The sequence below is a fragment of the Solanum lycopersicum genome, chromosome 12 (genome assembly GCF_036512215.1).
Source record: "Solanum lycopersicum chromosome 12, SLM_r2.1".
In the NCBI taxonomy this organism is placed as follows: Eukaryota; Viridiplantae; Streptophyta; class Magnoliopsida; order Solanales; family Solanaceae; genus Solanum; species Solanum lycopersicum.
In genome coordinates, this window is record NC_090811.1 from 67869821 (window position 1) to 67886997 (window position 17177).

Here is a 17177-nt window from a genome sequence, read left to right on the forward strand (position 1 = left end):
TTTTTCTTTATCTTTTTTAATTCGTCTACAAAAAATATTTTTTCATATATTGTAGTAACACTTAGAGTAAATAGAACAACGAATAATTGATGACATATGAAAAAAGCAAAAAGAAATAATTAAATATGTGTCTGAGTTTTGATCATCATCAAACTTGGTTATCGGAAAAAAAAATCCTAAAATACACATGCAAATTTTATTTCTCAACTTTTCACATATTAATGATAAGATTTTCCTCTAAAAAAAAACTAAAGGTCCACAATTATTGACTTGAAAAAATTTAAATTGAAAATTACAAATCATCCAAATATGTTAATAACCTTAATGGTCAAAAAAAGAAGTTGAATTTAATTACTATTTCCTTTTGTATTCTATTATCTTTTTCTTTAATGTCCTCTAAAAAAATCACCTTCCTCTCCTTCCCCAATTTTCCTTGGGGGTATTTTTCCACGTTAATGCCAAATTCTTCCCTCGTCGGCCCATCAACGACGGGCGGCGAGCGGAAATATAATTTTATATTCTATCATCGTTATCGATCATCATTATTCGTATTTCAAAATGCCTCATAAAATGGGAGCCTTGAAGCCTTTTCAATTATTGGAGGTAAATATTATCTCCGCGCAAGATTTGGAGCCTATATCCAAGAAAATGAAAACCTACGCGTCCGCGTGGGTCCACCCTACCCGAAAACTCACCACAGGGGTTGATAATGATGGTGGTAACAACCCCACGTGGAATGATAAGTTTGTTTTTCGGGTAGATGATGAATTTTTACAACAGGATACTTCTGCGGTACAAATTGACATTTTTTCGGTACATTGGTTCCGCGATTCGCTTGTGGGGTCCGTTCGTGTCCTCGTTGGAAACCTTATCCCTCCTCCGACTAGGTTGCAACATCAACAACACCATATTGGTATGCGTTTTGTTGCACTTCAGGTTTGTTTCTTTCGAGTATATTTTGATCTTTCTGTGAATATCTGTTTACGTGAAATAGGAACGTTGCATGCATGCATGCATCTCTTCAATCTTCGTTTCTGAAATTATCCCTATAATTTTTTCTAAATCATATATTTTTATAGATGAAATTGTGGAATGTAATATGTCCAATATTCTCCCATCTCTATTGTTTGATGTTCATTTTATTTAAATTTGTTTTAAATATACCATTTTTGAAATTTCATATTTTTTTTTAAAAGTGAGATTTCATTAGTTTTGTCATATGTTTCATTGTGTATTTAATAGCTTCATGTCAGAAAAATTAGACAAACAAATTGAAACTGTGTATGTTGTATGATGATTTTTGACAATAACTCACAATTTCTTTGAATAAATATGTGCAAAACTAGCATTTAAAAGTTTGTTTATTTTTGGGATATAGATACGTCGTCCCTCAGGGCGTCCTCAAGGAATATTAAACATTGGTGTGACATTACTTGGTGGTACTATGAGAAGCATGCAACTATATAGACAATTAAGTATGTCAGCAGTTGGATATCGCGATTTAATGGATGAAGATGCACATCTACCCAACTACGACCAAAAAACCCTAGAGGCTCAGAAGGACGACAACAACAACAACAATGCCACTGCGTTAAAACCTATGCTACGTCGTACAAGGAGTGAGCGTAGTGAACGTGTCGCGTTCGATAGCGGCTCGATGGCCAATAGTTCATTAGTTGCAGCAGTTCCCCACAAAAAAAAAGTTGTGGCTGTTGAAAAAGAGAGTTCAATACTTAGTATTTCATTTGAGCCACCAAAACATATGATGAAGAAAAAAGGCAAAGCAAGTTCTGTTATAAGTGGTGCAGAATTAAGAGAAAAGCCCAAAACAAACAATAAAAAAGGTAAATCTGGATCAGTATTAAGTGATTCAATTGTTAGTAAAGAATCATCTTCTTATCTTCATAGGCCCAAGCCCAAAGATTATAGGCCCAAGCCCAAAGATGAAAAGCCCAAACTCAAACTTATAGAGTTAGAATTTGGGGATAAAGAAAAGCCCATTAATGAAAAGAAGGCCGGAACCGATTCACCGACGACTAAGGTAGTTGATGAAAAGTCCATTACAATAAAGCCCAATAAGAATTTGGGCCATGATGTAAGCCCAAAAGAGAGACAAACACCAGTTATTGGAAAGCCCATGTTGAGAAATAATGGTGGATTTGATTATGGAGGCCCAAAAGGGCAAAATGGGAAATTTGTATTTGGAGGCCCATTAAAGGCCCATTCAGTATGGTCTGATTCTGAAGTTGGGCCTTCACCTTCTGAAGTGGCTGCTGCTATTGCTGAAAAGAAATATCCTTTAGAAGAGGAAAAGAGTTCTGTTTTGGATGGTTGGAGTATAGATGAAAGCGTCGAAGGTCTCCGGTCGAAGCTCGAGAGGTGGAGAACCGAACTACCGCCATTATACGACCGGGGGATGGCGTCGAGTAGCTATCATTCAACGGGCCGGCACACGAGAAGGCATACTGATGGTGGGAGTGGGCTTTTTTCTTGTTTTGGCAACTTTTATGGTTATGAATGTCAATGTGTTTGTGGAAAGCCCAAAAGGAGAAGAGTGAATCCAAAGTTTCAAAGCCCATCAGTTGGAAGCAGGTCATGGGTGTAAAAAGCCCAAAAAAAAGATTTCAAGGCCCAATTGTGACAAGGGAAAGGAATATACATTATTTGCAAAGAGTAAAATATTCATTATTATTGTTTTTTAAATTAATAAGATGTTGTATTAATATATTTTTTTTTTCCACTTTGGTGGAACTTAACCAGACTAAAATTCATTTTCTTTTATCAGTCAGTTTCATATGCCTTTTAGATATTTTGGTTTGGTATGGAGGGAATTTTTTTCCCATGAAATAAGATAATATTCATGTTATATACTGTATATAATTTAAAATAAGTGTAATGTGTGAGCTATTCACACAAATAATTTTCATTGTCATCTTAAGCAAAAAGAATGGGGTGCATTACTTTAAACTATAATTAATTAAAAAAAATGAATAATTTTTTTCATATCAAAAAATTATTTTTTCTTTTTAAAAACTAATAATGATTATGCCCTATGGACCCATATATGTTTGCCATTAAAACAAACACTCTTTTCAAAATGATGAATTCTTCCTCTTCAAGTTTCATTTTTTCAAATATATATTTGTTTTATTTAGTCTCTGATTTGTGTTGCCATGTTTTTTTCCTTTATTTACTGAAAATGTTTTTTTATGTTCCCTACCTTTTTGTAGAAATATAGATATTTAATTTATTTTCGTTCGTAGATTCTTATAAAATAGGTTAAATTTAGTTTGTGTTTGACCATGCGATATGAAGTCGTTATTCTAATTTATTATTTAAATGTGTGCTTTGGAATCACAATTTTAATTTTCTTAATTATTTCATTTTATTCGATATTTGGTATTTAATATTTATATTAAAACTCGATTAGTTCGAATTTAGCATGTACAGAATTTCATTCAAAAAGAAATATTCTATATTAAAATGTTTTTTCATATTTAAAATTCGAATTTAAAATCTCAAATTAAAAAAAGAACAAATCATTTACTGCATCACATTCGTCGGTGAGATGCTTTGATCCTTAATGGAACATACTTTTATGACAAGTTTGACCTTAAAATTAGTTGGTGTTAACTTTCTAAAGAAAATTAATTATTTATCAATTTGTCTATATATTAAGCTCTCTAATACTGGCATTGTCTCTAGAAAACATGTTTATTAATTGAGTATTATATTACATTTTATTAAAAGTTAATTTGGACAGAATAATAATAATAATAATATTTGGTCCGACAAAGATCATATGTAAGATATTACAAAACTTTAATGTGGTTAATTTAATAATTAGCTTAATAGTACTATCAAACATGAATTTTATTTCAAGGCCTGCAAAAAATATCATTGTCGCATAAAAAGTTACTACTTCTTTTCTTTTATTTATTCAGTATAGATACGATATATTAAATTATAACAACACAATAATAAGATATGTTTTCGTAATTTTGATATAATAATATTTGATATGTATTTTTATTTTTATATATATTCGATATGATATTCAATTTTCAACAAAAAACATATCAAAATACAGATAACGTGTTGAAGTATATATTTACGTATACATACATATATGTTGTTATAATCCTGATAAATATATAAATTAATATTACAAAATCAATTATTTAGTCATCGGAATTCTGATTACACTATCTTGATTCGGTGTCTAGTATTCATCGTTTACGGCTAAGACTACTGAAGTATTTAACCTCATTCCTCCCCTAGCTTTTGTCTCTTAGTGTCATTGTCGTTCTAGCATAGTGCTTTCGTTGGTGGTGTTCGTTCTTCGTCAAGAAATGTGCCCTTTTTTGTATAATTGATAAACGAAGACAAATGTCTTTTATATACCTTCTTTTGAATATTACTATATGTTAAAGGTGTTAGTATGATATAATTAAAACGCTTCTGAAAGGTCGAAATTATATTTCTTTATTATAAAAGTATATGTGAATCGATGTTGAACAAAACTATGATTTACAAATCTATCACACTACGAAGTATAGTAAAATCAAACTTAAAATATTAAACTATACTGAGTTATAAGTTTAGTACGATCATAGTATAGTATAAAAAAGTATGATGACTTGGATAAAGAAAGGCTAATGGAGAAACCTCATTAATTATAAGTCTTCTAGATGCCTATAAATCTTAATTAAGCATTTGTAATTGACATAAAACAAAATCAAGGATTTAGAAAATCTTAATTAGTCAAGTTTAGGTGTCTCAACTTTAGCATTAAAACTCATGGGTTAATGTGTAAAAGGTTGATTCTTTTCACAAGCCAAAAGCTTAGTCTAGACTATATACTATTTTTTTTGGCTTCAATATACTTTATTTATTTACTTTCTTTGTGTTGTTTGTCTATTATTTAGAAGACAACTATCACTTACCCTTACTTTCAAAAGATTGATCTAATAGTGATTTTGGCCATATATATTCACCAACTTAAATTAACTAAAGATTTTTTTTTATAGTAATTAGTAAAAAAAAGTGGTGTGTACATAATCTTATTTCTATCAAATGTGAACCAAAACTATCATAGGAGGATAAAAACAAAAAATTATTGAATTTTCAAGGAGTCGAAGAAATGGTTTTCTTCATTTGTTTTTAATTCAGTGTTTGATATTCGTCCTCTTAATTTAAATTTATATTAAAATTTTTACTTAAAAAAATGTTTTTTCGAAAACTAATTTCATCTTTAGTTAAGCTTTGAATGTGAATTAATACTTATCACTTTATCGTAACTTTTTGTTATACTAGAAAATTATATTCATTGTAAGTTTAGTCCCAACATTTGGACAAAAAAGTGAATAAGAAAGGAGAAAAGTTCTTAAAAGCTATAGGGAACAAAGAAATAACACATTCAAGTACATATAATGGCAAAAAGAAAATTGAAATGATTTCAAATGAAACTTGAAGAGGAAGAATTCATTTGTTTAATCATTTTATTTAATAATAATAATTTAAAAAAGTGTTTGGCTCAATGGCAAACATATGGGTCCCATATATAACATTTTAAATTTTTTAATTATTATTATTAAATTAATTAATTATCTCCCAATATATATATATATATATGATCACTTGATTCTCATTCATTTCTTGAACTTCAATATTTGTAGTTTGTCAAAAATTGGAAAAATGTGTTCAGAGAATAATTCATCTTACAGTGATGAAACTGGGCTTGAATTGGGCTTGGGCCTAGGCCCAAGTGTTACAAAGACTAACAAATCATCAACAAAATGGTGTGAGTATGGTAGAATTTTGACTGCTAAAGATTTTCCTAATGGATTTATTACAAGAAGATTTAATAATATTTGTACTGATGAAAATATTGGATCTGCTTCTACAAGTGCCAGGTAAATAACTTTTTCGTTGGACATAAGTTTATATTTTCGTATTATAATATTTCAGACGTTATGTCTTGTAGCCTTATAGATATTATACCTCGCGCAAGGCATAAGTTTGATTGTAAGGAGCAGGATGCTCGTTTGAAGGATAAAAATTAAAGATTAAATTGTGCGATTAAATGTTAGTATTTTTTTTTTTTTGTTATAGCTTCACCATGATAATTCCATTTGTTTTATGAAAAAATGTATGATGATGATATAAGCCTTTTTTGGTAAATTTGGTGACTATATTAGGAGTTTTTACTTGAGTTATGGCTTTGAAGTGATTGTTTTTTTATTTTTATGGTTGTGGTGGAAAGAATGTGATTCTTTAAGGATAATTATAAGCTTTGTATATGGTGAAAAGACTAACATAATAGGGTCGTTGTGTTGCTCGCTAAATAAAGAGTTAATATTCAAAATTCTTTACTATCAAATATTTCTTGTGTTTTGACCATCACATTACTTTATTTGGTTGTTGTTATTGTCTAGTTTACCCTTTATTATATGTTATTTCGTCTTTACCTTTGTACACTGTTTGATATGCGTTAATTGACTGGGGATCTTTTGGATAGACGAAAACACTCTCTCTATACCTCTTGAAGGAGTTTTAGTGGGGGTACAATCGTAGTAGGCTCTACCTTCTGTAGAATTACACTTAATATATATATATATTATCGTTATTGTCTTTTGGGAACGATAAACTATGGATAGGGAGGGAGCAATTTCTTTTTATGGGCTTGTGTGGTATTAATCAGATCAATGAATTTCGAAATTCAAACAATTATAAAAAAAAAAGTGCTTATTTTTCCTTACTTTAATTCTCTCTATTAATTAATATAACATTTAATTGGTACATCCACATTACTATGTTCATATAATTTTTTTTGTAGCCTTAGTTATTTCTAACCAATATAATTGCATTTCTTTTGAAGCAGTCAGGTTGTGGGATGGCCACCAATAAGGACTTACAGGATGAATAGTTTTAATCAATCAAAGATTACAAATGCTGATCATCAACAAGAAGAAAATGTGAACAAAGAAACTGAGAGTTCAAACAAGAAAATTAATCATGGAATTAATAATACCAAGAATAATGATGTAGATTTTGTAAAGGTGAATATGGATGGATTGCCAATTGGAAGAAAAGTGAATTTGAGTTCTCATATTTGCTATGAAACTTTAGCCAAAATCTTGGAGGAGATGTTCTTCAAATCAACCAAAACTACTAATTGTAAGTTGACATATCTATCATAGTTACTAAAATTATATCTTTGAAATGATTTGATGGTGCTACTTCTCAAAAGTTATGTTGCTCGAACTTTTCAAAATGACAATGGGGGCATGTCTGATTCTTCAAAAGTATTTTATTTTTGTAGGATCAGGCAAAAGTGACTATTTTTAAAGAGCCTCCAAAGATCGAATACAATTACAGTCTAATAACTTGGTTATCAAACACTTTATTTTCCATCCAACGTCTGATATTTGTTTGTGATTCTGATTAATTTGAATTTACTTTATATAAACTCATTTACTTAAGATGAAACCTCTCTTTACCCTAGATAGTACATGTTAGTGTGATTTTTCTTGTTATAGTGATAATATATGATACTTAATTGAATTTGTGCTTATTTAAATTAGGTGGAGAAAAAGAACAAGTAACAAAGTCATGTAAGCTCTTGGATGGATCATCAGAGTTTGTTCTCACATATGAGGATAAAGATGGAGATTGGATGCTTGTAGGAGATGTTCCATGGGGGTAAAGAAACATTTCTTTTAATTTAGCGTTTCTATAGTTAGTTAAAATGTTTGACGTATTTAGAACAGAGTTATCTGATATCTATTGCTAGTAAAATGTAACCTAAGTATTCTGTAGAGTTAGTTAAAGTACATGCAAGTTAGGCTAGACACCACAACTATATAAGAAAACAAAAATCTTTGACTAGAAATCATTATCGTTATAAAAATTCATAAATTTCGAATCCTGAATGCGTCTCTGCTTACCTGTTCGTTTGTATTGTCTTGTAGGATGTTTTTGAGCAATGTGAAAAGACTAAGAATCATGAGGACTACTGAGGCCAAAGGACTTTGTATGTAGAAACATGGAGAGACACAAAGCAAATTGATCTAGTTTACTTAATTAGCAAATTATCAAATGAGAACACAACTTGGAAAAACTATATAAGAAAATAGTACAAGTAGAGAAGCAAAGAGTACACATTTTGGGGAGTACTTTTTATAGTTTCAATTTTTGTTTATGCATTTTTTTTTGTCTAATGTAAGCCTTATTCAAGTTACTAGTTCTTAAAACCCCTTATATAATTGATACATATGCTTGCTAGATCCTTATATATTGTTATGATTTTTTTCTTTCATTATTTTGAGTTCAATTCTTTTTATTATTGTACTGTTTCTATTTTCTATATATTGAAAATAATTTCTCTATCTTCTAAGGTAACTAGAGATAAGACTATAAATACACCAGTCTACGTCAACATAGATATTATTGTGTTCCTAAGAACTCACATAACTAGGTTTGTGAACTTTAAGTCCCAAAAATAATAAACGAAGACTTTTTTTGACAACGTATAACTCTTGATAAGACTTATAATTAATACTCATATATTATGAATCTACATTTGTTGAATCGCCCATGTTATTCATGTATCATTCAACCTACAACTTCATCTAATGAGTTATAGAATTTTAACAATATGCAGAAGTTTGTAACATTAAGCTTAGCTTCATCATGAAATTAATAAATAAATATACTAAATATTATATATATATATATATATATACTTTAGAAAATAACATCACATCAAGTGGTCGTGCCGGAGTGGTTATCGGGCATGACTAGAAATCATGTGAGCTTTGCCCGCGCAGGTTCGAATCCTGCCGACCACGCCTGTGTTTGTACATTTTTTTAAATAATTTTTGCATATTAAAAGAATTTTATGATGTTATTTCGACCGTTTACTCCGGTCATAATCGTAGATAGAAAGATGCAAAGGTCGTAGATTAGAAAGGAAGATTAGTAGATAATCGTGTGTTGTCTCGCGTTCTTGCACAATAGTCTTGGTAATAGTTTAGTGTGTTATCCGTTCATATTGCATTGTCTCACTCTCTTGCAGAATAGTTTAGTGTGTTATCATTTAGTGTGTTATCCGTTCATATTACGTTGTCCCACTCTCTTGCAGAATAGCCTTGATCGTAGATAAAAATATACGAAGGTCGTAGATTAGAGTGGAAGATTAGTAGATAATCGTGCATTGTCTCACTTTCTTACAGGATAGGCTTGGTAATAGATTGGTGGCATCGTATTTGTTTATCCGTTCATATTGTGTTGTCTCGCTTTCTTGCATAATAGGCTTGATCGTAGATAAAAGGATACGAAGGTCGTCGATTTGAGTGAAAGATTAGTAGATAATTGCATAATAGGCTTGGTGATAGTTTGGTGCGTCATATTTGTTTATCCGTTCATATTGTGTTGTCTCGCTTTCTTACAGAATAAGCTTGGTAATAGTTTGGTGCATCGTATTCGTTTATCCATTCATATTAGTTTTATTTTTGTAGTTTATTGTCTTACCATTTATTATTACTCGTTGTTTCCTTACTTGACCTTAGAGTCTTTCTAAGACAAGCTTTCTACCTCCATAAGATAAGGATAAGATCTGTGAATATACTACCCTCCTAAATTAAGCAAGTTGCGGAATCAAAGACAATTGCTCTCTTGACAAGTTTAAGCTCCAAGCGAGAGAAAGTGAAAGACAAAAGGTGTTTTCCCATTCGATTGATCGATTCAAAATCCCGAACTTAAGCCCAAACCCATACTCTTATTCAGAAAAATGGATCATTGACATACGATCTTTACAGATTAGGAAGCAAAGTATAAACCATAAACCAATAAGAAAGAAAACTCATCAAACAAGATAACAAATGCAAATGCAGGTCTCCCATTAATGAAGAAATAATAAAGAACATTACCGTCCCAAATCTCATTGATTAGGTCTTTTGGATAACCTAATAATCGCCTAATCAAACAAATGTCATGACCTAAAAGTCTTTAGGACTAAAGCAGAGGAGAGAAAGAGATGTCAATTGCTTAGAACTTTCATTTCTGAATTTTTGTGCCTGTGGGTGGGGTGGGGGGAGGGGAGGGAGCTGCCTTTGATGACATCCAATGCATTACAAAGCTGGCTCATCCTTTGTTCTAATTTAATTCGAAGATCGATTGATCTCGATTACAACTAACCATGACAAAGGATTGATACAAATCTCTATACATGATCATATGAAGTTCAATCTTCATATCTACTAGCTAATAGGTTTCTTTTTCTCTTTCGAGAACGGAAGACGCAAACAAGAAGTAGCTTATACTTAACATGAGCTCTTATAATGGGAGAAGAGTATTACTTCCAAGTTCCAAGTTAGTTGTTGCAACAAACTTTCTTCTATCTTCTCAGCTAGTCATTGAACACACCATGAAATCTAGGTTATGTGGACTTAGATTCTATCATCAAGATTGTGAGTATTCTTGGGCAAAGGAAATAGAGAAAACGTTCACCAACAACCGCGCCTTCATCTGCACGAGAAATAATTCAACGTCAGCTGAATATTTAGCTAATACAGTTGTTAGTGACTACAATAAGTCAAAAGCTTACAAAAGTTCATGCTATGTTCTCTCCAACATCACAAAGGTATAAGCATCGAGAATTCGAGATACTGATGTGCAAAACAAGGATATAGAACATGTAGAAAGGAGGTTACAACATTCCAAGTCCTTTTCCCCGGACGTTCTATGATGTTCAGTTTACTCAAATAAAGTATATTATAATAGGGCCTCCCACCATATATGCAAGTGAATGAAATCAACACACACACAAAAAAAAAGAACAGAACAATGTATAATACAATTAGCATTAAACAAGATCAATAATCATCAAACAGCATACATTAGCTCTTCATAAAAAGGTGAGTAAATGACGTTTTACTGATTAGTGTCTTGATTGTCTTGAAGATACTACCAGAGATGATTCACAATCTGTTAAGGCACTTTGACTGAAACATTTAAGCACTCCTAAGATGAGAACATTAATAGTCTTTAAAATATGCAAGTGCACCTAAAGAGGTGACGGAGAATGCTATTTGGTACTAAACCAGAAAGAAATTAATAAAAGATGGCATAGGCTACACTCTTTTCTTTTGTCTAGTTGGTACAGTTAATATTTCAAATTTCAACATTTTCAGTCCATGTAATTTTTCACAGCTAAATCGGAAGTCGCTCTCTCTTTTCTTTTTTTTAATTCAATAAAATTAGAAGCTTCTTAGACATAGAAAGCAAAGAACAAAATGTACAATTAGAAAAAGTAGAGCCAATAGAACTGTAATCTGGCTCTGAATAATCACAGGACATCTGATTCAAAATTATTCAAAACGGAAGTACACTCAAATGCTTTTGAAATGCCTTTACGACTAATCTATTGTATGCATATTCAAATAGCTTGTGTGGGATCCTACAATTGTAAAGCAAGGACAGTGACATTCCAAAGAGGTTGTCAGCGTTGCACTAAATTAAGACGGCCAGCCATGAGCAGAATCACTCTGGGAATTCAAAGTGGAAGGGACTTCAATCAGCATATGAAGAAAGATGCAAAGAACAAAGACCACATGCAGGTAAAGTAAGAAGACGACCAATTTACAGAATCTAAATGCAAAACCAGCAATTCAAGAAAATGTTATGATGTCTATCATAATTTCAAACTCTACAGGATTATTAACTATTGATGGTTACCTCAGTACATGATGTGCCAAAAATAGCTATGCTGCATCTCTCAAAACTCCAACAATTCCTATGAGGTAGTCAATTGCAGATGGCAAGCTTCCCTGTGCAGTCATCAGGCATTCCATAATCAATGCTGAGCTCCCTTAGGGGAGGGATATTCTCCATTGCGAAGAGCATGAGGTGAGGGAAAGATACATTATTATGATCATACAGCACAGGCTGTACTAGAACATTGGGGCTTGAACTGTGACTCATGTAACAGGCTAAATTCCTCATTCTAGAAACATCCATCGCAAAATCCAAAGGAGGAATGGAGGGGTATGCGGGTCGAGCGTAATTAGAATCTATTCGGGATAAATCTCCCCATTCCGCCCATCTCTCAGCAAAATGGCTTGGATAGATTAAACTATCACCATTCATTGTAAATATTTGAGCTTGCTCTTGAGTGAGAACAACACCAGTATATTCACAAATAAAAGACCCTGCTTGCAGGAGGTCTAACGACCTAACTCCCCAATCAGTCTCCCTAGACCGAAATACTTCAAACCTGTTCCTCACACCTTTCTGACTAACTCGATTCAAACAAGTTGGAGGACATGAACAATGTGGCCCACATTCAAAAATGATTGGTTTTCCTCTCAACAAGATCCCATTCGTATCATATGCAAACTGTCCACCATTTTTCATGGCACAAAAGCAATTAGTCCCATTCCCACACCCATCGGTGCATTCACAACCTGAACCATTTCCCACATGCTGATAGACATATGGAGGAAATACAGTCTTCAACAGATAGTCATAACAAGCTGGATCACGTTCATTATCAATATCATTGAATAAAAATACAGGCACATTTTCCTTTTTCCTAGATATATCAAGAGAAATGTATCCCATGGGCCTTACCTCTAGTGGCCTGGTCCTAAGACTCTCTGCAAATCTAAGTATAGCACTTCCCATGTCTGGTTGATTTTCAATCCTAACAAGCTTATATTTGTACACTCCAAATCCAGACTTACCCACATCAAACCAAGATTCCGTGATTCTATACAACCCATCATACACATACACTTTACCACTAGAACTACCAACATATTTAAAGCCACGAATTACCCTCACCTCAACTCCATAGTACATGCTCCTCTCCAATGCCAAATTCCCACCTTCCAACTTTTGATGCACAACTTGCCGTGAGTTCTTATCCTGTCCACCTTGCCCTGTATATATAATCACATCCCCAGCATCTTCATCATCCTCATACCCCCCTGAAGCAATTATACTTGTCGCAATTGGCTCCCCATTTGAGCTCTGGTTAGCAGGAAGATAATCAATCCCAGCTTGAGGTGTCCCATGTAGTCCTACCACACAAAGCTCCATTCTATATAAGAACAAATCACCAACAAGCACTCCTGGAATCGGACCAACAGTACGCTTATCACGATTCAACCAAAGTCCATGCTCCCTCATCATTTGTGATGCTTTCAAGTCCCCCCTTGCTCTAGTCTGTCTGCCAGAACCCAAATGTTGGCTGTTTTCATCCTCTAAATTTACAAAAATCCGTAGAGAATCATAAAGCATTCGTGTCTTTCGAATCAGGTCACGGAAGTATCGTACATCCTCTGGTTTAAGATCAGTCACCCTAACCAACTCTGATGACCTCTTCTCATACTTCCTTCTTGTAATAACAATATCAGAGACCTGAGATTAAGCTAACAAATCAAAAAGGATCGATCGAACTCACAAAAAAACTACCTGGGTCAGTAAGCATTACATCAAATTCATCTACAAAATCATCACAACACCAAATCAACTCAAACCAAACCAACAAAAAAAAAGTTCATTTTATTCAATTTTTAACCTAAACTTCTTCAGGATTTGATTTAAAATCTCTAATACAAGCTAAATAAAACAATCCCTCGTACCTGTGAACCATTGCTGACAGGAACAATCGCTCGACAACCCAAATCCTCATTAGCTTCAACATCTCCATCTCTCTGTACACTCTGAGCAAAAGCCGTTTGAAACAGCTCAGATATCCGATTATACTCGGAATGAACACCTGCCTCGATTGAGCTTGGAGTTTGAGAACTAGTAGCATTCAGCTGCTGCTGCTGCGGAGTAGTAGTATTTCTGAAACCAGAATTGTAACTGAAATTCGAATTGGGGTTCATCGATTGAGGGGTAAATTCATCAAGGGGTTCAAGTTTCGGCTCAATTTTAGGGAAAATCATGGTGGGTGTTGGAGTTTTTGGTTCAGTAGAGAAATTAACGTCTCCTAATCCAACAACAGAACCCATTTCCATAGAAAAACAAGAAAAAGCAAGAAGAATTTATAGATTTTTAACACAAATTAGCTCATGTAAGAAGAAAAAATTGAGAAAATTTAGGGTTTTGCAGAGAAATATTGAGATTTCTCCATAGAAATGAAATGAAAGAAAAGACAGAGGATTTGTCTGAAAGAGAAAATAAAGGAATCTTTTTATCTTTATTGTATTATAAAATAAAATCTATTTTTAAATGTACTCTTTTTTTCGTATTTAAGAATCAAATTAGGAAATAAAGAAAAAATATTTATTTTATTTAAAACAAAAACAAATCTAATGTTTTCGTGCTCTTATAATTAAAAAAAATGAAATTTAATTTTTCCTTATATCTAAGAAAGATTATCTTGATTCGGTTATACGAGAGTCAAGCTGATTAATATTATGTATCTGGACAGTTTTTGTTATAAGATTTGTATATTTAAAAAGAGAAAAATAGTCAAAAGTCTCTAATATATTATCAAATTTTCAACTACACACTTATATTTTATGGGGTCCTATCACTACCTGAATAAATGAAATTTAATTTTTCCTTGTGCTTAAAAAAGATTATCTTGATTTGATTCGAGAGTCAAACTGATTAATATTATGAATTTGGACAGTTTTTATTATAAGATGTAAATATTTAGAAACTATATATAAGGTATTATAAGTCACAATAATTAACAATTTCAAATATTTAGAAACTATTTTGTAAAATTATAATTAAAGAAAATATTCTTTAATTGTTCGAATAATAATTAAGATACTTGAATTGGACCAAAAAAGAATATTAATAAATTAAGGGGTGCATTAAAAATTAAAATATTAAACAACATTTAAAATGGAGTGGAAATAGTAATTGATCCTTCAATTAAAAGTAAAGGGTTGAGTCTTTTTAAAGGAGAAAAGAAGTTTTAACTTTTAATTAGGAGATTATTTTTTTTATGTATCATATATTTTTACAAAATATATTTTTGTAAAATTATAAGTTTACTCAAAATAATGAAAAAAATTACCTTTCTTTTATTGTTCAGTTAAATAAAATTAAATTTCTATATGAATATCAAATATCAAATCATATCTCCCATTAAAAATTATAAAAAACACAAACTCTCTTCAGCTATCATATTTATTTAACTACATATTTGATTTAAGTCAAATTTTTGATAAATTATTTATATTAAATATTTTTATAATATGAATATATTTATTGATTTCATAAAAAAAAATTTACCCATTATGTACATGTCACTAGAAAAAGCACCCAACAAAACAAGAATTAATTCTAGTTATGTGAGGTTGCTCTCCTTGTTACATGTGCCTAGTGGGTGACAATTTATGCGGAGTGTTGGTACTTTTCACCTAAAGGATAACTATAACTTTTTTTATTTATTTGTTTTGAATTTTATATATTTTTTAAAAAATAATGATCGATCAAAATATTTATATTAATTAATAATATTTATTTTAAAATATTAAGAAATAATTTGGAAAAGAAAAGTTAATGATGAGATATAAAAAGGGATATGTAAATCAATTTATTAACGAGGTATATCAGCTCTAAGTCATAAAATTGAAGAATATAACTTATTAATTTTTTAAAAAGAAATAATATTTTTTCCTTTAATATGTTAAACATGATAAATAAAAATGCATTTAATATTTTGTAGCGTAATGAACAAATAAAAAGAATAAATTGACTTTAAGTACATAAAATTATGTTTGAGAAATTAAATAAGAACATAAAAACTAACCAAAACAAAGGAAGAATATAAAGTTATTTGCATCTTGATTTTATATATTATTTTTTATTAGGAGGTATTTTTTGTACTTTTTTTTGGGACACTCAATAAAAAAGAATAATTTACTAATATTTGCAAATAAATAAATAACTTTAAAAAAATTACTTTGCTGGGGACCACTTGCCTCTTAAGCCGCGAAATCTTTTAGTCGTCATTTCAGTTGGATTTGAATTTTCAGATTTTTGGCTCCAAATTTTGAATAAAGTGAAATTTCCGTACTGTATTTTGAATTTTTGCAAAAATTCAAAAAAATGAAATTGTCTGAAATTTGAAAATAATCTTCTCGATAATCAAAGTATATTAAAATAATAATGATATCTCATATTATCGTGTTTAGATTGACAATAAAATTTCACTGAATTTAAATCATCAAAAAAGGTTATTAACAATATCATCGATGTATACTGAATTTAGAAAGAAATCGAGCTAGCTTCTTCTTTTTTTTTTCTATAGGACAACGTTAATTGAGAAGATGAAAATAAACGAGGTCCTGGCTGGATTGGACGTCACTTTACATTTCTTTGCTTCGTAGAGACTTGTCTGAAGACTTTTATGTCAGAACAAAACCGTTCTTATACTCAGAGTAGTCTAATTATTTATTTTGAATTACAAAATGAAAATCTAACGATATAAAAAAATAATTTCTTAAGTATATGCTCATGCATGCGTAAGTTATAACAATCTCAAAGAAAGTGAAATCTAGGGAAATGAATCATCACTTTTTATTATGTTTGTTATAAACGCAACAAATACCTTGGTGAAATATTTGATGTTGTACGTACTTAACACATGTCTATGGTTAGTCGAGTCAGTTTTAACACAAAATGCAGGTATCGTTGGTCATGACTCGATCATCACGCGCCAACATATCCAATGAGATTTCGAATGATAAAAAAGTTGTTTGAGGCTCAAAAGCAACATTATAATTAGGCTTAAGTCATAGACGGACCCTTAAAGTTGTTCACATATTTCACTTAAACATTTTAACTAGGACTTATACCTATTGAACACCTGGATTGTTCTGAATTTAAACCATTTAAACACGTTGTGTACATGTGGCAAAAAAGTGAGATTCACGCCTTAATAAGCGCGTGAATCATTTAATCAGAAATTTTCAAACTTTTTTTCTCATTATTTTTTTTAAAAAAATAACAATCTTTTCAAATACTCCTTTTCAAAATAATACCACCCGCGATCCTATTTTCTTCATAACAATCCACCATTAACATAAGAATTCCAAGGCAATAATAAATTCAAACATCACTTTATTCCTTACATTTCAAGCCTTAATATGTTTGTTTTATCATATTTCTTCTTGTCATTGTTTTAATTTTTCAGATTTAAA

The 17177-nt window shown here is 31.2% G+C and overlaps 3 protein-coding genes and 1 non-coding gene across 4 annotated transcripts; 3 read left to right on the forward strand and 1 right to left on the reverse strand.

Annotated features, from left to right (window-relative positions):
* The first annotated feature begins 378 nt into the window (after positions 1-378).
* On the forward strand, positions 379-2866 carry LOC101244358 (uncharacterized). Its single transcript, XM_004252972.4, has 2 exons — positions 379-936; positions 1379-2866. The coding sequence occupies exons 1-2, from the start codon at positions 559-561 to the stop codon at positions 2603-2605; spliced, it is 1605 nt and encodes a 534-aa protein (XP_004253020.1). The 5' UTR covers positions 379-558; the 3' UTR covers positions 2606-2866.
* A 2831-nt stretch (positions 2867-5697) lies between these two features.
* Positions 5698-8043, forward strand: IAA5 (auxin-regulated IAA5). Its single transcript, NM_001279133.1, has 4 exons — positions 5698-5915; positions 6884-7179; positions 7587-7704; positions 7974-8043. Exons 1-4 carry the CDS (start codon positions 5698-5700, stop codon positions 8041-8043), a joined length of 702 nt encoding a protein of 233 aa, NP_001266062.1.
* A 727-nt stretch (positions 8044-8770) lies between these two features.
* TRNAS-AGA (transfer RNA serine (anticodon AGA)) lies at positions 8771-8852 on the forward strand. Its single transcript has one exon. It is a non-coding gene; the product is annotated as a tRNA-Ser (tRNA).
* A 1026-nt stretch (positions 8853-9878) lies between these two features.
* Positions 9879-14197, reverse strand: LOC101268173 (histone-lysine N-methyltransferase family member SUVH9-like). Its single transcript, XM_004252967.5, has 3 exons — positions 13650-14197; positions 11740-13425; positions 9879-10530 (listed from the first exon to the last, which is right to left on the reverse strand). The coding sequence occupies exons 1-2, from the start codon at positions 14028-14030 to the stop codon at positions 11809-11811; spliced, it is 1998 nt and encodes a 665-aa protein (XP_004253015.1). The 5' UTR covers positions 14031-14197; the 3' UTR covers positions 9879-10530; positions 11740-11808.
* Positions 14198-17177: the final 2980 nt, after the last annotated feature.